The 22,243-nt window shown below is 47.5% G+C and overlaps 1 protein-coding gene across 1 annotated transcript in view; it reads right to left on the bottom strand.

Annotated features, from left to right (window-relative positions):
- Nucleotides 1-6,028, bottom strand: part of NRGN (neurogranin) — a 33,987-nt gene extending 27,959 nt beyond the window's left edge. Inside the window, exon 1 of the mRNA XM_077305868.1 lies at nucleotides 5,743-6,028. Coding sequence (XP_077161983.1) covers nucleotides 5,743-5,757 — 15 coding nt within the window. The 5' untranslated portion in view covers nucleotides 5,758-6,028. The remainder of the gene's footprint in view (nucleotides 1-5,742) is intronic.
- Nucleotides 6,029-22,243: the final 16,215 nt, after the last annotated feature.

Below are 22,243 nucleotides of genomic sequence, written 5' to 3'. Positions count from 1 at the left end.
GCAGTAAGCATCGGCTGCATTGTGTTGCACTTTCTGGGAATGTGAGGTAGATTAATATTACACAGCTGGGAATGATTATGTAAGCCCATCTCCATTTGGCGGGTAACAACCAGTCTAACACCCTGCTATTTACAACTCCCTTTTTATTTCTGGAAGACGGAAAGCTGACTTTGTGGTGCCCAAGGCTCCTGGTCCAGTTTTGATTCATAACCTTGCTCCGTTTAGGCAGGGGAGGAAAGAAACTAGCAAAATTAAGTTTTCCGTCCCGGCTTGCAAAGCAATTCTACAGTATCTTCCCGCCTCCCGACATAAAGCTCAAAACTCTCACGGTGGGCAATGACGAATAACTTTCTGCTCTGTTTTTTGGCATTGAGCAACCGGCTGTGCAAAGCTCTCGTGGCCCATGTTGCACATCAGGCTGGGTCAAGCCCAAATCGGCCACTGAGTACACGCCCAACAGGAAGTGCATCCAATGATGTCTCCCTGGTGAGTCAGAATAACAACTGCTTTTTCCTCTTAGGTACACCCTTAAAAGTATTGGGCTGTTAGTGTGGGACTGGCCCAAAGTCACCCAGCACCGCAGAGTGGGGATTCGAACTTGAGTCTCCCGTACTGTAGTCTAACCACTACATCGCACTGGATCCTGAGGATTGCCCCCCTCTCATACTGCCCCCTTCTCCATAGTGAAGATAGTATCCTCTGCCCAGTGTGTATCTATAGCCCCTGGAACTTCCCTTCAGCAAGGTCAGTGTTTCCCCATCCTCTGAAAAGTACCATCACTGCCTAAGCAGCAGAGAAAGAGGGCCACTAATGGCAGCAAGACCTGGAATCCATGACCGTATATATGTAACGGAATATATAAATGCAAATCCAATGAACAGTTTGGGGGGTTCCTGCCCCCAAGGAGTTTACAAATGAACTTCCAACAGAGTAGGCAAGAACATAAGAGTGAAGGATAGGACTGGGAAGCAGAATAAGCATCAGAGAAATTTCAGGAACTGGGGAAGGAAAAGGACACATTTTGCATCCCAGGGCACCTTTAAGACCAACACAGTTTTATTCAAGGGATGAGCCTTCGTATGCCTGCACACTTCCTCAGAAAAGCCAACGGGGGACGATTGTGAACTGGAACATTTTCAGGCATCAGCCAAGTTGGGGCACCAAGAGCTAAAGCTTCCTGACCAAGAGGACAGCTTCGAGTGGAATGTGAGGGGGCAGAGAGGGAGAGAGAGCGAGAGCCATGAGTTGGCCCTAAAAAGAAGTGATGGGAGACAGTTGCTTAAGAGAACAGGAAGGTGGGAGGAATGGAGACTCAAAGGTCACAGGCCGGGATACATTGGAACTCGAGAAAGACCTGGGCAGATCAGCTGCCAATGACAGGTTCAGGAAAACGTCATGATAGCACAGAGAGCAGATCTACCCAGCCTAAAGGTCAGCATTCGCGGTTCAAAACCCGCAGGCAAGATTCTGTGAACCCACAGAAAGCTCGGTAACTAGAAATCAGAATAAATTGTTCCTTAGACATTTTGGACCAAAGGAGACCATTCTACACACATCAGGAGCCTTCTGCTCCTGCACAACTGTTTTTAGACATTATGCGAGGACACTGCTGGAGAAAAGAGAGCTGTACCAAACGATGGCCTTCCATTCCATGAGAGAGAATGAGCAGCCTTGCAGGGGTAGCCCAACTGCGACTCTCCAGATGTCCATGGACTACAATTCCCATGATCTCATGTCAGCAGCATGCTGTAGCCTAAGTCCATGCTGCTGGCAGGGGCTTATAGAAACTGTAATCCATGAACATCTGGAGAGCCAGTTTGGCCACCGCTGTGTGAACTCAGGTGTATGAAAACTGCTGAAGATCCCCTTTGTGACTGCACATAGCGGCCTCTCGTTGTGCCAGATCTCACACAAGCATTTGCAGAACAGCATTGGCAGCTTTGTCCCCTGGGCTTGGGGTTCATTGGATACCAACCCATCCTGTTTTGATGGTGAATGATCACCCCATGCTAAAACTCAAACTACTAGGCAGGAAGCTAAGGCTCTTCAACAGATGTCAGCTACATTGGACAGGCAAGCCCATCTCTGGGACTCCAGTGCTTTCTCCACCCAAGCTGTGGTTTGGGGTGACACAAAGGAGAGGTGACCCAAGAGGCTGCCCAGAGGTTCCACTTGCTCCTGGCCATCAATGGAGTGCGCAGCCAGGAGCATCACCTACGGCAGGGGTAGTCAACCTGTGGTCCTCCAGATGTCCATGGACTACAATTCCCATGAGCCCCTGCCAGAGTTTGCTGGCAGGGGCTCGTGGGAATTGTAGTCCATGGACATCTGGAGAGCCACAGGTTGACTACCCTTGACCTACAGGACTTGGCTGGTTGTTAAAAGTGAAGTGGAATGATTTCCTCCAAATGAAAAATATTTCTGTTGTCAGATGCGATCCTGCACAAAGCACCAGGGAAACCCGCTTCATATAGCCTTTTTCGGGGAGTGCCTCGCCATTTGTAAACCGCTGCCATCGCGCATCACCAGTATGCTACAAGATACACACCAGACAAAATCCTATCCTAATTGAAAGCCTCTTGCCATCATTAGAATACAAAACGTAGGTGGAGCCAGTTGTTTTGTAACAAGGTTTAGTAACTTCTCCTCCTGTTCTGTGTATTAGCACTTCACTTCTAATTGTTACTATAATAATTGTGTGAATCATGCATATTCACGGTGTGGCCTTCATCTAGTGATATTTGGCATGCATTGCGTGCTCCGCTTAACCTTGTTTTGGGGATTGCTAGAATGGTCGATGTTGAGCCCCCGTGCCCTGGCCAGCTGGGCATAGTGATTAAGAGTGGCAGCTTCCAATCTGGCAAGCCAGGTTTGATTCCCCGCTCCTCCACATGCAGCCCGCTGGGTGATCCTGGCCTCGTCACAGCCCTGATAGTGCTGCTCTCACAGAGTAGTAACATCAGGACTCTCTCAGCCCCACCTACCTTACAGGGTGCCTTTTGTGGGGAGAGGAAGGGGGGTAAGCTGCTTTGAGATTCCTTCTGGTAGAGTAAAGCAGGAAACCACCTTTTCTGCTGCTGGTGCTTGAGTCAGACCCAGTCAGCACAGGAAGGAGAAGTGGGTGCATTTTTCTTACATACATAGGGATGTGCCATCAAGGTGCAACTGACTTGCAGCCATCCAGCAAGCAGCTTCCAGGCGATGTGAGAAGCAGAGGTGGTTTGCCATTGCTCTCCTTTGCAGAGCCTTCCTTGGTGGTCTCCCATTTTGGGATGCCAGCCGCCAGGTGGGACCTGGGGATCGCTTGGAATTACAGCTCATCTCCAGGCAACAGAGATCCCTACCCCTGGAGGAAATGGCCATCTAGAAGGTGGACTGTATGGAATCCTACCCCACTGAAGTCCATTTCCTCCCCAGATCCTGCCCTCTGCAGGCTCCACCTCCAGTCTCCAGGGTTTTCCCAGCCCAGAACTGGCAACTCTGTCTCCTGTGCAAGTACCAACCATGCTAAGCTTCTGAGATTGGACAAGACCGGGCGAATGCCATGCTGCTTTCCCTCCATGTCTTGCGTGGGAAGGAAGAATACCCTGAACTGGCCCTGTGGTGTTTTAGGGGAACTGTAGCATTGAAGCATCTGGGCTCCTTCATCTTAGGGCTCCATGAGGACTGCCTACTGTGCCCCCATCTTCCTGTTTTGTAGACCTCCCTAAGGAACACTTCTACGGTCTCAGTGGGCACGTCGCCTCCAGAACGGCATAGGCCAACCCCTCGATCCACCCGCCCCGCTCTTGGATGCCCTCGTTGTTTGAAAAGCCATGCGTACGCTGGGACGGTGCAAAGATTTGCTCTCTGCAAACGGATGACCTGGTTTTGATCCCACTTAATGCAACACACTATGACTCTGCCATCTCTTAATTGAAGTTGCTGGAAACAAAACCGAGTCCGGTGGGAACCACGGGGACGTCAGTGCTAGAATCTCCTGGCTTTGAAAACTGGATCATGGGAAATTCCAACCCGAGCAAGTCAAACCCTTCCTCGTTCAGGTCCACGGGCAGGGATGGATTTCTGGGTCAGGCTCTTGCAGCGATTCAGGCTTCGGGTTAACACTGGTCTCTTGGCAGTGGCAGATGGCGGCATCTCTCTGGGCTGGATTTCACATTACGTGGCAGGAGGGACAAAATACAGACCTTAGCCAATTTGTTAAGCAACTTTATATCCTACCTTAAACCCCCCATGAAAACCCAAAGTGGCTTACAATATTCTTCTGCCCTCCTCAATTTCATCCTCACCACAATCTATGAAATAGCGGCCCAACAAGCTTTTTTTGGCAGAAGAAGGATTCGAACCCGGGTCCCCCGGGCCCTAGTCCAGCACTCTTCCCTTTACACTCCTGCACCCTGGAGCCCTTCATCTGCTTTTTAGCTCACCTGTCCTCTAAGGCAGGGGTAGTCAACCTGTGGTCCTCCAGATGTTCATGCACTACAATTCCCATGAGCCCCTGCCAGCAAACGCTCATGAGAATTGTAGTCCATGAACATCTGGAGGACCACAGGTTGACTACCCCTGCTCTAGGGAGATCAGGACGGAGTACACGGTTTCTCCTCATTTTCCTCTTCCAATCCTATGAATAAGGTTAGGCTGAGAGCGGGTGACTGCTTCAAAGTCACCCAGCGGGTATCACGACTAAGTGGGGATTTGAACTCAAGTCTCCTGGGTCCTCTTCCACCACTCCGACAACCATACAATGTCACACACCACTTCCTGCGTGGATTCTGGTCAGCATTTGCCTGATGTACAGGCAGGGGCTCTGCTCCTGTTTGCAAGAGCAGACTAGGTTGGGCTCACGTGCCCTTAGCCCTCTAGCCACAGCTTGTGTGGGCACTGCTAAGCATTCAAACAAGAGAGTGGGCTAAGAATCTATGCTTCTCTGAAAGCTCAACACTTACGGAATAGCAGGGAACAAGCAACGCAGGACACCTGCCCCGCCCATAGGGATGAACTTCCCGGGACACCTTCCCCCACCCATACGAAGCCAGCCTTTTACTGCTCAAAACCCCAGATCTTTCTAGCCCTGCTAACAGTTTTACGGTCCAAAGTGTCAGCATTTTAGTAAGCATTCTTATAAGGGGCGGGGGATACCCCAACCTCCTTGTTGCCTGCTTTTATTTAGCCATTGCCGCGTGTTCTTCCCTCCCCCCTCCCCTAAAAAAAAGGGACTTTGTTTCCCCCTTCCTTCTTTCTCACCCCAGTTTGCAGGCACAGAAATAAACAGCGACTCCTACACACAAACCAAGTGTTATGCCAATCCTGTTATTATTATTTCACGTTTAAAATTTCAGCACCGGGGGACAAGAAAATCATTCCGCCCTTCAGAGAAGCCGATATCCCAAGGCGCCCACTTTGGAAAGTGATGGAGCGGGGGGGGGGGGGGAAGTAGACAAAGCTTATCTCGTTTGGAGCGTTTATCTCGCTTGGCGAACGCAATCAGCTTTAAGCACAACCGTTCCCAAAGACCCCGAGACCCAGCAGCGCACGTTGCTCAGAACTCAGCCACTTCCTCCCCCCCAGGGTCTTTGACCTCCTCCAAAGAAGGATCTAACCTTGCTGGCACCTCCAGCAAGTCCATGACATTCCAGCAATAAAAGGTCCCAGCAACACATCCAACCTCACGGCGATATTTTGCTCATGTACCATTTCTGTGCATTAACCAAAAATAAACCGGACAAGATCTGTGGTACGTACATTACAGCAGTCCATCCTGGATGCCAGTGTGATGGAGGGCCTCCCAGGCAGCACGAGGCGGGGAGAGCGGGGAGAGCAGAGGTCCGCTTTCTCGGCTTTGGAGAACTTGCTTGTCTTGAGCTGCGCTCTTTCTGCAGGTGCCCAAGTTGTGTGGAGCTGAATGCCTACGTAACTCAGTTACTCGCAGCTGGGGAGCCTATCAGACCCACTCAAGTAGCTCCAGTTCGCGTGCTTTTTAATTTCTCTCTCTCTCTCTCTCTCTCCCTCTCTCTCTTCCTCTCCGGCTTATTTTACAGCAGCAACTCCCCTTTGCTTTCAACACCCTTCAAATGCTTAAAGAGACAGGCAGGCTGGCATGAGGATGCCTTTGTGCCATAGAGAAGAACAAGCAGCGCTGAACACTCAGCGGCTGCTTTCACGAGCCTCCTTTGTGAGGGCATGGCCAGGCGTTCTCTTTACAGCCAGGGGCCTGATCAGGTTTGGTTATCCGAGAGGACCGTCATCCAGTTGCATCCTTTTCTCTTCTTTCTTCCGAACCGAATTCAATGACATGTATCGGAAGGGAGCCTCGGCTGCTGTGTGTCCGGCATGCATTTTTCAACACAGCTGCTGTGGCTTTCAATTCTCCAGCTTCCCGTTTGCTTTAGATAAGGTCTTGGGCAGTCCCCCGATTCCCTTTTGGAAAGCCAAAGGAGGAGGAAGCTGCATTTTCTGCAGAAGATCCCTGTCCTGCCCGCTAATTTATTCTCGAGCCCTGGTAAAATGGCCCCCCTTCCCTCCACCCTGCCAGCCAAAGCTTTGGATAGCAGCGTGGTAATAGATGCAGCCCTGATATGAACATACCCTGACCTGGTTGGCCTGGTTAGCCTGATCTCATCAGATCTCAGAATGGGAGACCACCAATGAGCTCCAAGGCTTCTATCCAGAATCAGGCATTGGCAAAGTACCTCTGCAGTCGCTTGTCATGAAAACCCCCTGAGCTGTGACTTGACTTGTCTTCCCTGATCCATGGGGACATAGCCTAGCTGCCTTGGGGACCTTTTTGTATCACCCTGCCAAAACTGCTGACGGGAGTCCTTGGCATCTAGTCAGGGGGAAAGCTTCCTATGACTAAAAATCATCAATTGAGAGAGAAGCATATGGCCATCACCATGGAAGGATGTATTTGGGGGAGGGATGCCTAAAGAGGTGGTGAGGTCCCCCTCACTGGCAGTCTTCAGGCAGCAGCTGGACAGTTCCTTATCCTGGATGCTTGAGGCTGATCCTGCATTGAGCAGGGGGTTGGACTAGATGGCTTATATGGCCCCTTCCAACTCTATGGCCCTATGATTCTATGGGACAGCACAGAGCCCATAGCTGCCGCCTCCTGCAGAGAAACTGATCTCAGCAGCTTGGAGACTGGTTGTAATTTGGGGAGAACTCCAGTGTCTGCCTGGAGGTTGGCAATCACTCCATAAGCTTTCATGCTTGCACTAACAAGTGGAATTAAAGAGAAGGTTTCTTTAGGTGTCTTTTCCCTTTAGAAAGAGCAAAAAGGAAGCTAAACATCATTTGTCACCTCCGGCAAACTTAAGCCATAAGATCCGGGATAAAGACACACCACATCAGAAAGCAGCCATGCATAACTTAGGCTTACCTACCCAAAGACAACGCATGACATGCCCATGGCTGACCTACTTGCTCAAAGGCACATCCTCCTTTTCTGGCATCTGCGGTGCACTGAAATACACATGTCTCGTGGCAGACCCCAGAGTCACAGAGTACATCCAGATGACAGCTTCTTTTGCTCCTCAAAACTCCTAGAAAAAGCAAAAATGTGCTCACTTTTCAGCTGTGTGATTTGGCAAAAGTTCAGAAAGGGGCGAAGCAACTTGTAAATTAATGCACTGTGAGAATTATGTGTGCTGGACATTTTTAAAAAGCCACATTCCGTGGCACCTGAAAGACTAATAGTTATTTTGATACAAAGAAAGCCCAAGTGGTCTGGGCTTACAGACTGTAATTTACAGTGTTGGATTAGGACCTGGGAGATCCCATTTCAAATCCTGACTCTGTCATGGAAGGCTGCAGAGTGGCCTCTGGGACAGTCTCACACTCTTGGCCTAACCTACCTCACAGTGTTGTTGTGAGGAAAAAATGCGAGGGAGGAGCATGAGGTAAGCCATTTTGGGTTCCCATTCAAAAGGAGGAGAAGGGAATAATGAAGAAGAAGAAGAAGAAGAAGAAGAAGAAGTAGTGTTGGTTCTTATATGCCGCTTTTCTCTACCCGAAGGAGTCTTAAAGTGGCTTCCAATCGCCTTTCCTTTCCTCTCCCCACAACAGACACCCTGCGGGGTGGGTGAGGCTGAGAGAGCCCTGATATCACTGCTCGGTCAGAACAGCTTTATCAGTGCCATGCTGAGCCCACCCGGCTGGCTGCATGTGAGGGAGTGCAGAATCAAACCCAACACGCCAGATTAGAAGTCCGCACTCCTAACCACTTCACCAAACCGGCTCTCTAACTGAAATACATACATGAATTTCTGTGAATCACTGCTGTCTTCTTAAGATATATGTGGAAATCATAGGGAGAATCTTTTTATGCGGCAGGAGAGTAAAGGCAGGGGGATAAATCTGCCATGAATTTACATTTTCAAGTGTAAAATCAATTTACAGTACAATTTACAGTACAATCCTGCGGAGGGTTGCACCTTCCAAAGCCATTACAATCTTGAGCTTGATGGGTGTAACTCTGTTTAGGGCTGCACCATTATTGGCCTCAGCTCCTGTAGAGCAGGGGTAGTCGACCTGTGGTCCTCCAGATGTCCATGGACTACAATTCCCATGAACCCCGGCTCATGGGAATTGTAGTCCATGGACATCTGGAAGACCACAGGTTGACTACCCCTGCTGTAGAGGGTCACTATAAGAATACCCCCTCATACTGAGACAGTGTTTTTGTGGAAGAGGCCAAACTGAGGCCAAACAAGAGAGCATATACTGTTCCACTGCCCTGCTTATGCAAACATTCTTGGCAATTTGATTTAACCACTCATTAAACAGTTTCCAGAACATCAGGACGTAGATCGAGCAAAGAGGCTACTAAGTGATGATACCTCCCAAGTGACAATTCAGCTGGCTACATTTTGCACCATCACCATAAATATCCGATGCTCCAAAGTAATATGGTTTTACGTTTTATGTTTCATTTTATGATCTGTTTTAAATTGTATTGCATTTAATGAACATAGTGTTTTGGTCTCTTATGCTTCTGTTTATATATAACTTGGTGTGAATGACTGTGATAAAGTTTGACTTCATTTGCACAGTTATCAGCAGAGCTAGATTATCCAAGCCCTGGAATAGGGTGTATCTTTCCAACTCTTCCCCACCTGCTCTTTGTATTAAAACATTTGTTGTGGCTGTGGAACTGCCAAGGACTGAGCTTGTGGTCCGAGGCAGGATTCTGGCTTACAATGTGATTGGCCAATGCACGGCTAGATCCCATCTGCTGGATCTAATCAGCTTAAACTGAGACTGACCAATAGCATGCACTAAAAGGAAGATCCATTGCTTGCTTGTGTATATAAGTTGGGGTTTTCTGTGGGTTGACATCCACCGTCAGGACTGGGTGGGAATAAAAGTTCCAAAAGCAACAGAGCATCATGGGGTAAGGTGAAGGAAAGACAGGGTTTAGTTGACCCATGGGCTTCATTTTTCTTTAAAAAATAATACATACTTTAGATGTAAACACATAAACACATGTGGATCCCCTGCTCTAGTCTGCTCCTCAGAAACAGCCCAATACTTTCCCCAAACAAACTGAACTGCTTATATTTGAGTCTGACCAGTTTTGTCAGCTAAATGAGGGTTCAAACAGCCCTTGGCCCAAGGGTTACCAACCTCCAGGTGGCAGCTGGAGATCTCCTGGGATTACAGTGAAATCCAGGCAACAGAGCTCAGGTCACCTGAAGGAAATGGCCATTTCGGAAGATGGCCTCTGTGGCATCATACCCCATTAGACGCTCTCCCCTCCTCAAACCCCACCCTCAGCCCCCACCCCCAAATCTCCAGGTACTTGCCACCATGGAGCTGACAACCCTACAGTGACCCTAGAAATGTTGGAAGAATCCTGAGCCGGGTGGCAGATCCTGGACCTTGTGTTTAGCAACCTGGAGATGGAGACCCTTCTCGACCCAAGAAGTTTGGTTTGACCGAGGCAGGGATAAGCCCGAACTTCTCACTGATCTCATTGCTGCAAAGTCTGGGTAAAAGAATATGTGCCGAGAGAGCCGGATGAAACTTTTGCGCTGTCTGGAAGTGTCTGAGAATAAGCCTGGCTCGACGGTGTATTTGCTCCCATCTGAGCTCCCTGCCTACGTTTAAAAAAGGCTTGGACGTTGCTAGGCAACTGTATGGTCTCCCACTCGGTTTTGCTACCGTTCTGCAGGCTCCTTGTTTCTTATTGCCTAGGGATTTGTTTCGCCAAAAATCTTTGCACTCCCAGGAGCAGGATTTTACCGGTGCTTTTAAAGATGCCCTCACGTTTCCCCCTGAAAACCCAGTGCACAAATAAACAGTGTGTTCTTACCCCCAACACACTAGTTAGCACAAGCTAACCATCTGGCATTTACACATATTTACTCAAAAAATCTGGATTTCAATGCGATTGACTTCCCATAAAGGGTGTGATCCTGTACACCAGACTTTCTCAACCGGGGTTGCATGAAACCCTGGGGTTTCTTGATGGCCCTGGAAGGGTTTCCCGAATGGGTGGGAGTGAATTAACTTTTAATATAATTTTTAGATTTGTTAACCATTTATTGGGTGATATGACCATATGTGGTTATGTCAATCTGCCCCTCCCCAAAATGGCCAATGATGGGCCTGGAGGGGGTGGGAAGGGGAGGGGCCCTGGGTGGGCATGTCCACAGCTCTGCTTCCCAACCAAATTCTACACCAGGGGTAGTCAAACTGCGGCTCTCCAGATGTCCATGGACTACAATTCCCAGAAGCCCCCTGCCAGCGAATGCTGGCAGGGGGCTCCTGGGAATTGTAGTCCATGGACATCTGGAGGGCCGCAGTTTGACTACCCCTGTTCTACACCATCACTCCCCATCTGGGGTTTCTCAAAGCCTTAAGAATGTTTCAGGGATTTCTCAACAGTCAAAAAGTCGACAAAGGGTACTGTGCATGCTGAAAAGGAGGCAGGGCGCACTGAACCCATTTACCACCACGCCACTATGCAGAGCATTGGACCCTGTGCGCTGTTAGCATTGCCGCTTTAATGTATTGCTCAGAAGATAATGGTGCCGGCTGCCGTTCTAAGCATCTGAACTGTGCGCTGGATTGCAGCCATTATAAACGGGAGAGCAATTACTGTCATGTACAGTGTAAAACTTGGCAGGTTTTGTTTGTATTCCTTATAATGATACGGAACAGTGTGATGTGCCATAAATGTGAAGTGGCTTAAAGGATTGGAGCTGGCAGGTCCCAGACAGGCAGGTAGTAACTATCAGGTATGCTGTTTGCTATTTGGTTTATGACGCCTTCTCACAAGTGTGTTTTAACAGCTGGTGAAGACTGCAAACATCTTCCAGGTGTAAGGGACCAAGGGTCTCAAGCCAGGGTTTCTGGGAGCGAGAAAATGGGCCTTAGTTTTCTGCACTGCTGCGACTTGCCACAGGAGGGAGCTGCTGTGTTTCAGCGCCACCACTGCAGATGGCCAGTGGTGGTATTGCAGATAATAACTCAACGGGAGAAATGACACCTCTGCCATTGGGGTTCTACCTAGTCCTATAATGCTGCTGAATGCAAGCTGGTTCTTGGTATGAACAACTTGCTGCCCAAATGCAGTATGAACTATCTGTCCATGAAAACTGATAAGGAGAGACCAGTAATAATGAGAGCAAACAACATGACTCCATTATTGTTATTGTTGTTAGGTGCGAAGTCGTGTCCGACCCATCGTGACCCCATGGACAATGATCCTCCAATGATCCTTCCTGTCCTCTGCCATTCCCCGGAGTCCATTTAAGCTCACACCAACTGCTTCAGTGACTCCATCCAGCCACCTCATTCTCTGTCGTCCCCTTCTTCTTTTGCCCTCAATCGCTCCCAGCATTAGGCTCTTCTCCAGGGAGTCCTTCCTTCTCATGAGGTGGCCAAAGTATTTGAGCTAAGTACATGACTCCTTAGCACTTAGATAATCCCCTGGCACCATAAAGTCCACCCTCCAAAGCAGCCATTTTCTCCAGGGGACCTGATCTGGAGAAGAGCTGTAATTTCAGGGGGGATCTGCAGGAAGTAGGGATGCCAGACTCCAGGGGGGGACCTGGGGATCCCCTGGAATTATAGCTCATCTCCAGATCAGCTCTCCTATAGAAAACGGCTATTTTGGACTCTTTGTACCCCAGCGAGGTCCCTGTCCTGCTCAGACTCCATCCCCAAATATCTAGGATTTTTCCAACCTGGCACCTAGCAGCCCTCATGGGAAAAGAGTTCATTCCCCATGTCCTAGCCCCACAGCTCCAAATTTCTGCCTTTCCAGCAGCTTTGAAATAAAATTAAAGACATCGGGAGATCTAATCGCAGCTCTCCCACATTTTGTTGAATTGCAGAAGACACATGGAAACCAGCGCTCCGTCTACAGAGAGCGAACAGTGTTTTGTCACCCGATTGACAAGAAATTAGGCAAATGTGATTTTCCTCATCTTCCTTTCAGCCAGCAATTTTTTTTCCAAAAAAGAAAGTTATTCTTTTTAACACAAGGCTTTTATAGCACCTCTCAAATCCTTATCGTCTGTCTCAGCAGCTCTTACTTGCAAACATAAGGTTCTAACTCTTGCAAATGCCATTCTTCCCTTCACTGCTCATGGGGGAGGAAGTTTTTGTCTTGCCACTGTTGTCAATAACATTTGCATTAAATTCATCTCTCAGCTTTCTAAATAAAGGTCTCCATTTCTGTGGCTCGAATCCCAGCTGAAGGCAAGGTTTCTATTGCTTTCAGTGGGTGTTGCAAGCTCTGTTGGCAATCCTCCACAGGAGACTATATTTCTATTTGATCTCAGCCAGAAGGCCTCTCGATTCCTTTTGGGTTGCTCCGAAATTCCATGCTGTTGTTTTATTTTCTACATAGCTTTTCCCACGGCGGGGCTTCTTTTATCTCCTTTTAATCAGTCTTTGCACTTCACTGGTTAGCCTTCTCAACCTAATGGGTAATTTCTTCTGTCTTCCCTCACTGCTTGGGCAATTCAGCTATTATAGTATGTCGGATTTAGTCGGGGAGATCCTGGTTTTGACACCTGCTCAAACATGAAGCTCCCTGGTTCACTTTGGGCCAATCACCATTTCTCAGCCTACCTCCTAGGAGTGGTTTCAGCATTTTTTTTTTGGGGGGGGGGGAGGCCACTTGGCATCACGCTTGTAAAACGTCCCTTGTGGCAAAAGCTGGATGTGATGTCATGATATCAGGGGGACACTCTAGGAGTCACAGAAATCTTTATAGTTAAACCATAGAGTTTGCAAGTGAATCTGCTACCATTTTTCTTCCATTAACCTTTCCGGAACTGTGAGCAACCACAGAGATTCCCACACAAACTCCTGCCATAATGGGAGACATGGAAGTCCTGTTCAGAGGGATTTTTTGAGGACTAAACCGGATATCCTTGGTATGTCCATTTGGGTGCACCAACATGACAAATGTATTATTTTTCATTAAAGAATTATCCTGAGTTAACCACCACCATGTTGGCAGGGGCTCAAGGTAATTGTAGTCCATGGACGTCTGGAGAGCCACAGTTTGGCCAACGCTGCCCCATGTAGTCTTTCAGGGTTATCTGCAGCCCACAGGGTGGGCAGAGGTCTGTGAGTCTCAAGGGGCTCTAGTGAAGACTTTACATGGTTAGGAAACTGGTGGAAGAAAGTAACTGCTTTTAAAGTCCAAAGCAGTAGTTTGGTGTTTACAGGTGTTCTGTGTACTCTGACACAACACATGTATGTACTCTATCAAGAAACTGTATCTCAATTTCTCACAAGTCTTACACTTGTATAAAATTAGCTTTGGACATCCCCAGTTTACTTTCCTCCCTCTGTAAAATAATTTTTTTTCTTGTATTCAATCTTTGTTCTCCTCCCTGGTCGTTAAGAAGAAGAAGAGGAGTTATTTCTTATATGCCGCTTTTCCCTACCCGAAGGAGGCTCAAAGTGGCTTACAGTCGCCTTCCCATTCCTCTCCCCACACCAGACACCCTGTGGGGTGGGTGAGGCTGAGAGAGCCCTGATATTCCTGCTCAGTCAGAACAATTTTATCAACGCCGTGATGAGCCCAAGGTCACCCAGCTGGCTGCATGTGGGGAAGTGCAGAATCAAACCTGGCATGCCAGATTAGAAGTCCACACTCCTAACTACTACACCAAACTCTGAAATTAAGGGCAGACGAGGCCACAAATAGGTTTCCCAAGGCGAGGGCGGGGGGACCTCAATAGCACCTTCCCAATTTACCTCAGGAGTGGTCAGCTGTGAAGAGCGCCAAGCCCTGGCAGCCTACTTACTGAATATTTCTTAGGCCTCTTTCACAGCTGTGCTGGGCTTGACAGGAAAGTGTGGTGTGGGCACTATCATCCATGAAATCCCAAATAAATACATACTACCATCCCGAGGACAGTGTGATTGGACTGAGTGGGGGTTTTCCTGCTGAAAATAGATCAGTGCCCACTCTTGGCATCCTAACTTTTCAACAAGTGTTAGCAGAACAATGGGGTCTTTAGATTAGTGCCCATGGCTGCCAAACCAACTCACCACAGCACTTGCGGGGGCGACGGGGGGAGATTGCATTAAGGAATGTGGTGATGGAAAGAAATAGGAGGTGCAAGCAACTGGGGCTTGGGTGCAATCAATTGCCTATGAACGACTCTTCAAACTCCAGCTGTATTTTGTCGAATGTCGTGTTGATGGCAGCCGGTAAGAAGACCGTGAACTGAAGTGGTGGGTACTCTGAACACAGTTACCAGCTCTTATTTGGCATCCTTCTCCACTTGTGGCAATACCCGCCAGGAAAACCCAACAGTGACTGAGACAGTGGTGATCAGCCCTAAAGCAATCTACTCTGCATGCAAATAACATGCCTGCAGGGGCTCATAGTAACTGTAGTCCATGGACATCTGGAGAGCCACAGTTTGGCCAACCCTGAATTGTGTTTATTTATTCATGTATTTATTTATACTCAAGGTACTATCTTAACACCGTGGACTAAATAAAGCCATACGGGCTTTGTGGGAGGAGTTAGGGTGGGCTCTGTCCGGGATGAGGAAGGGTGTCGATTGGCCCCTTCCTCCGGACAGACGATCGGCCGGGCCAATCCCCGCCCTGCCGACAAGGGAGCAACCGGCTTGCAGTTGCTCTCTTGCCGGCGGCCTGACGTGGCCAGGGGCTCCCTGCCCGGCAGCCTGATGTGGCCAGGAGTTCCCTCCCCGGCAGCCTGACGTGGCGAGAGCCGTGAAGCGCCTCTCACCACGTCAGGCCGCCGCCCGAGGCAGCCCCCGCCAGCCGCGCTCCGCGCGGCTGCCAGGGGCTCCCTGTGGGGAAAGGCATTTAGACATACAATGGGCTTTGCCTCTAGTGTGTCTATATTAACCAGAAATATAACATAGTTGATGCAAAGCAGTTTCTGGCCTATGACAAAAGCTAGTAGAGAAAAGGGGGGGGGGAAATATGTCAGAATCAGCAAATTATTTGTGGGGAAAATTTAGGTTGTACTTGGGACTATACCACTTCAGCACAGGGACTTTCATATCTGCAACAGTAGGTCCCAGGAGATTAAAATGTTCCCCTAACCGGTCTCTGAACCTTGTGAATTCTTATATCCGACTCGTGTTCAAACATTCTGTCACACGCAGACCGACATGTTTGTCCAAGGCACATGGCAGGAAGGCATTCCTGGAACACTGCTGGTATTTTACCGTATCACAGAGTGATGATCCGAGGTTATGAAAACAACAGCTTGCCTAAGGCAAGGGAGTTTGTGGCTGAGGTGAGATCGGAATCCGAAATTCCTTGGCTCCCGCTGTTAGTCACTGCATCACATTCGCTATATCTGCCTTGCTGGCAAAAGCAAGCCAAGGTAGCTGCATGGAAGAGACAGATGAAAGGGAGTATCTGTTGTAACATTGTGGTATCCACCTGCTGAAGAGGCATTTGTGCCTGTGTTCTCTGAGCCTGGGCTACAGCCACCTGTTCCTTCTTCTGTCGTGTGGCTGAAACTAATAATAGAACCAGCCAGGATGCTTCTGTTCACTAACCCCTCCGGCTCCTTCACTTGGCAACTAGGTTGAATTTTCTGTCTGAAGAAAGGGGCCTGGAAGACTTGGATTCTGGCAAACTCTCACCTACAGACTGTCCCAAAGGAGCCTTTAGGCCAGGGGTGGACAAACTGTGGACCTCCAGATGTCCATGGACGACAATTCCCATGCTGGCAAGGGCTCATGGGAATTGTAGTCCATGGGCATCTGGAGGACCACTGTTTGCCCACCTGTGCTTTAGAAGAAGAAGAAGAAGAAGAAGAAGAAGAAGAAGAAGAAGAAGAAGAAGAGTTGGTTCTTATATGCCGCTTTTCTCTACCTGAAGGAGTCTTAAAGCGGCTTACATTCGCCTTCCCTTTCCTGTTCCTTTAGGCTTTGGGATGACACACTACCTAGTTCCCTTTAGGAAATAACTAGATGAGTCCAGCATCTGCTGAAGAAGATCAGAGTAGATAGTTCCTCAATGAGAAAACAACCTCTCTGAGAAACGACCTCAGAGTAGCAGCAACACAGCAAGATGTAGGAAAAGACAGAAGATAAAATAAGCATTTTCTGTAAAGAGATGAATGTGCTATAAACTGGACCTTCAACTGATACAGTTTGGTGCTTGTGTGTTCCAAGATAATGCACCGAGCTCATTCCTCTCCATACATATGACTGCTATTGTCCACTTTGAGTACGTACAATATGAAACCCAAGTTTGTTGTGCGTATGCGTTTGCATGCACTGAAGCTGGAAACCACATGTGCTGTTTTCTGTTATCACATTACACTAAGCATTCACCTCTATTCTCATATAATAGTGACACTTTAGTAATATTTTTGATAAGGGATAAATTTCCAGCCACCTCCCATATGGTAGCAAAATGTATATCTCCACTAGAATATGCAAGAGTGCCTAAAGGATAGCAAAGTACAGGAAAATATTACTTGATATTGATCATTGGAGTCAACAATTGGATCTCCTTCTGCAGATATCGCGTTATTCCACTCTCCATATAGGACCCGATATCTTTTACGACAAATGATATATTATTGATTCTGATATTTTTTTTAAATCGTCATGTGTAACAATCCTGCATTCATTTGTGATATTTTGATTTTTTCTATTATTGCTTGTTAAACAATTTCACTGCTCTAAATCTTGTATAAATACTATTTACAAGGGTCAAAGGACTGAGTAGACTAACGTATGTGCGTGACGTGTTGTCTTATTCACACAGAATGGTTGATCGCACCTGTCAGGAGGATTGGGAGTGGCGTGCTCTCTTAGGAAATGAGGTAGGAACACACACACAAAATATCAACAGAAAAGGGCTACTGAATCGGACCTTTGGTCAGTTTTGCTAAGCATTGTCTGCTCTGATTGGCAGCAGCTTCCCAAGATCTTGGGCAGAGGAGCACCTTTACCAGCCCTTCCTTACCTGGAGATGCTGGGGACAAACCTGAGACCTTCAGCATGCAAGACTGATGCTCTGCCACTAAGCTACAGCTCCTCCCCAGTTTTATTTTTCTTGTGTGAATTTATATCTTGCCTTTCCTCCTCTGTAAAAAAATCAAGGCAGCATAGTTCAGCTTGAGGCCAGAAATGACATCAAGAAGGTGCTGGCCTCCCTGTTCAGAAGTCCATCTGTAGACAAAGCTCCAAGTACTCCCTATGGCCCCCAGTGTGTTGTCTGTCTTAATGCTTTACACGAGAAGAGGCAGTCATGGACTTTTTGTAATTGAACTGGTTGAATATTAAAACTGAATTTTAGATTTTAAAAACGATACTATATTTAAGGACAGTGTATTTGAGTTGGTTGTAAGCTGCTTTGCGCCCTCTGGGGAACGGTGGGGTCCAAATCTTAAAATAAATAAATAAATGCAAAATAAAAGGTTCCCAGGAAGTCTTCTGTTCAGACTCTGAGAAGCCTAGGCCTGGCTGCTTAGGTAACTGCATCATCTAAGTATATCCTGAGAACTGTAAGAAGAGAGCAGAAATGTCTACAGAACCTTCAGACCACTTCTGACATCCTCATGGCAACAACACGGAGGAGTAACGTTGCCTAGCACGGACATCCCCTGGAGCAGAGGTGTGCACGATATTAAGATTAGGGGATTAAATGATAGAAATATCCAAAACGCACTCCCTGGCCAATTCCAGAATGACTGCCTGGCTGTGCGGCATTTTCAGTCTCCAACTGACCATTCATATGTTTGTGTAATTCCCATTTCTGCAGGAGCTGACCCCACTGGACGCATTCCCCCCTTCTTCCCCATGGTTGCTCAGTCCTGCAGAGCTGCTATTGACCTCCCACTCGCAAATCCTTCCTTGGCTTTCTCCCACTCCTCCTTGCTTGCTTCCTCTTGTATTGTTTTACCCTTCCGTGCTTCCAATACTCTATGGCAGTGGTAGTTAACCTGTGGTCTTCCAGATGTTCATGGACTACAATTTTAAGGTATTTATGATTTGCATTGGGACTGTTAAAGGGAGGGAGACTAATGTTCCTAATTGTAAATTTTAGGATTATTGTTACAGGGCTGTGTTAACTAAAGGGGATTTCATTTGGGACCCTCATCTTCAAAGTCCGGCTCCAACTTGTTGGCCCTTTCCACCACCATTGCTATAGTGATTTCGGTAAGTTCATCTGAAGAGATCTCTGTTCCATGACGGGGGGGGGGGGGAGTGCATTAAACAACCCATTGTCCATTCAGAACCAAGCAATGCTTCATCCTCATATGGAGGATGGAGCAGAAGTGTTCTCTCTTGCCCCAGAGGGACAGACTAGAACGAATGCGATGAAATTAATTCAAAAGAAATTCCATCTAAACATCTGGAAGAAGTTCCTGACAGAGCGGTTCCTCAGTGGAACAGGCTTCCTCGGGAGGTGGTGGGTTCTCCATCTTTCGAAATTTTTAAACAGAGGCTAGTTAGCCATCTGACGGAGAGGCTGTTTCTGTGAAGGCTCAAGGGGGTGGCAGGTTACAGTGGATGAGTGATTGGGATGTGTCTTGCATAGTGCAGGGGGTTGGACTAGATGACCAAGGAGGTCCCCTCCAACTCTATGATTCTATGATTCTATGCGTGGAGGCTTCCAGCCTGAGACAGGACCAAGACTTTCTCTGTGACCCCCTCACTATACAGCTGCTTCTCCCCATTGCATATTCATGAGGCATGCGATAACGGCAAATGTCACCTCCTTCCCTCACGAAGGGAGCTGAGGCAGCCTGCCGGGATGCTGGGAGACTAAAATTAGAACCATGCAGGATTGTCTAGAGAGAGGCACATATAGATCTTCCCCCCTAACACACATCCTTGTGGGATGGAGGCTCATGGAGAAGACAGCAAGAATGTTCTTACCCTTAAAAAAAAAAAGAAAAAGGAGCGATGAGTAATAACTCTCAGGTGATTTAATGTAATAGCAGTAGGGCCTCTGGGGAAATATCCAGTTATTGATGGCAATTTATTAAGTTTTCATTAAACAAGTGTCTTGATGAGCTAATCTCCCGCCCCAAGAACTTGATGAAGTCGGCAAGGAGATCTTTTGTTCTGCAGTCATTGTTTCTAGGTGTATTGTGAAGACGGGAAGGGAAGCATTGATTAAAGAACTGACAACTGCTGTGCTCAGTTTTGGCAGGTTGTATCTGAACACCACCTTTTCGGGGGTGGGGGGAAATTAGAGAGATTAGCAGTGCAATTCTGTGTAGAGTGACACTCTTCTTAGACTATTGACTTCAGTTGGTTTAGAAGGGCATAAGTCTGTTTAGGATTGCACAGTTAATGCTCTGCACTTTGGATAACCAGTTGTTTTTCTCTAGGGGAGTCTCTGTTGTCTAGAGTAGCGATCCCCAACCTGTGGGCCGTGGACCACATGTGGTCCGTCGACTAATTGGAGGTGGGCCGTGAAGGACGCGTTCTCCCCCCCCCCCGGCCCTTTACAACACACTTCGGGTGTCATTGTCTCCCATCACTCCCAGATGGGACTATCTCGTTGCAGAGAAACAAGCTCAGGGTTCCCATTGATTTGTCATTGTCATGAGTTAAAATTTCCACGAAAATAAAATGTTCTTTATGTTCATTGTTGTGGCTTGTCTGTATCTTATTTTGAAGGGGTGTTTAAACATTACCATAGCGATCAGAGAGCGTTAGGGCAGTGGTTGAGAGTAGAGGATTAAACTACCCCCCCACCGGGCCTCAGTAAAAGGCGTTGAGTGGTCCCTGGTGAGTGGTCCCCGGCGTTGAGTGGTCCCCGGTGATAAAAAGGTTGGGGACCACTGGTCTAGAGAGCTGTTGTAATTCTGGGACATTTCCAGGCCCCAGTTGGAGGCTGGCAACCATACCCACTGGCCTGTCAAGCACCAGGACAGGGACAGGGGAAATTCAGAGAGGGTCTTTCCCTACTTCAGGCTTTTCAGAACCCGAGCGGGACAACCCTGGGTCTAGCTGACAAAAGACAGAAAGCTTTGCTCATCACAGCTCTGATAATGTTGTTCTGACCGAGCAGTAATCTCAGGGCTCTTTCAGCCTCAGCTACTTCACAGGGTGTCTGTTGTGGGGACAGGAAAGGGAAGACGATTGTAAGCCGCTTTGAGACTCCATCAGGCAGTGAAAAGTGGGGTATAAAAACCAACTCTTCTTCTCAAGACCATAAAACCCGAAAAACATAATAAAATACAATTCATTCCATTGTTACCACAAGTTCAATATCATGATGGTGATAAAGAGAAGCACATATTCCTGCCGCCTCCATGGGGAGAGCTCAGATGGGACATGAAATCCCATGCCACAGAAAAACAAATTTGTTTTGTTTTTGCTGCTGAAGCAAGTGTAACATGATGGCAGTTTGTTTAGAGTGCAGGGCTGGTATCTGAGAGTCCCGGGTTCAAATCCCTACTCTGCTGTGGAAGCTTAGCACTGAGAGACAAAGTCAGCCAGTCAGTCATACTTTCTCATCCTGTCCTACCTCACAGGGTTCTTGCTATAAGGGTAAAATAGGAGAGGTGGAGATTGATGTTACCAGTTGTGTGTGCATGTGGGGGGGGGGGGAAGTGGGCTGAAATATCTTAACTGTAGCCTGAATAAATTTGTTTAGCTCTCGGACACTACCCTCGTGTTAAGACTAAACTTCTAAATCTGTGTTGTTATGGGAGAGCTTCTGCAGTCTATTCTGGCACTGCCTGGAATGCAGGAGGAAAGGAAAATAGCTGTCTTCCTATTCGCAGAGGGCTTAACACCTTAACAAGCACCATCTGGTGGCAATTATTTGTACCACTCCTAATATCAGAATATTTGTGACTCCAGGCTAACGATTACAGAGGCATCTATGCCAACGGAAGGCTGTATTGTACCTTGTTAGCTCCTAACTTAGAACACTAAGCAACTACTCCTACGACAGATCTCAAATGTTTACTGTTGTGCTAGGTAAATGTTTTCTCCTCTTTTTCCTAGGAGATACTTAAATGCAAAAAAGCTATAGCTGTTTAAAAAAAAAAAAGTAGAAAGGATTAGTGGTAGATTTTCAGACACGCTCAAAGAGCCAGGCAACATACGTAAGAATTATCAACAGAAGCCAGCCTAATGCAGGAAGGATGAGGCAAAAATATTTTTAGAGGGCGGAACGTGGCAGAATCAAAACATGCTGCTTTAGAAGATCGTGTGGATTCTTCCTACTTGGGTGGCACTGCGATCAAGATAAATACACTATTGTCCCCCGGCTGAACGAGGGGTATAGTTAGCGTTTTTCACCTGCCGCCTTGATATTGATATTATTTGGTCTTAATAGTTTTATTGAGGGAATTATGGGATTTTATTGTAATTTATTTTATTCTGCAAACCATCATGAGCCCAAGGGGAATGGCGGTATATAAATCCAATAAATAACTAAATAAATATATTTCTGTCACATGTTCACTTTGGGAGCAGCACTATTGCTGAATGTTTGTGTGCGAGAGATGTTCAGTGTGCTTGTGACAACAGTCCCATCTGCCCACTGGAACATCATATAAATATTGGGAAGATACCTTGTTTTGCATGGGGCATGGCTCTTTATGGGCACAGGGCATCAGTCCTGACTTTCCCAAGCCTAGAGACCTCCTTGAAAAACCAGTTAGTTTGATATTCAGAGGGAAACCAGTCACCTTGCTCCTGTTTGAAGACCCATTCCCTATGTTGAACTGAAATTATATAGCTTTCCACCAAAACAGAGTGTTAGTCTAGCTCCAATATTGTCCACTCTTAACTAG

Source organism: Paroedura picta, chromosome 12, assembly GCF_049243985.1.
Source record: "Paroedura picta isolate Pp20150507F chromosome 12, Ppicta_v3.0, whole genome shotgun sequence".
NCBI lineage: Eukaryota > Metazoa > Chordata > Lepidosauria > Squamata > Gekkonidae > Paroedura > Paroedura picta.
Note: the sequence above shows the minus strand (reverse complement) of the source record. Positions and strands in the feature narration are given on the sequence as shown.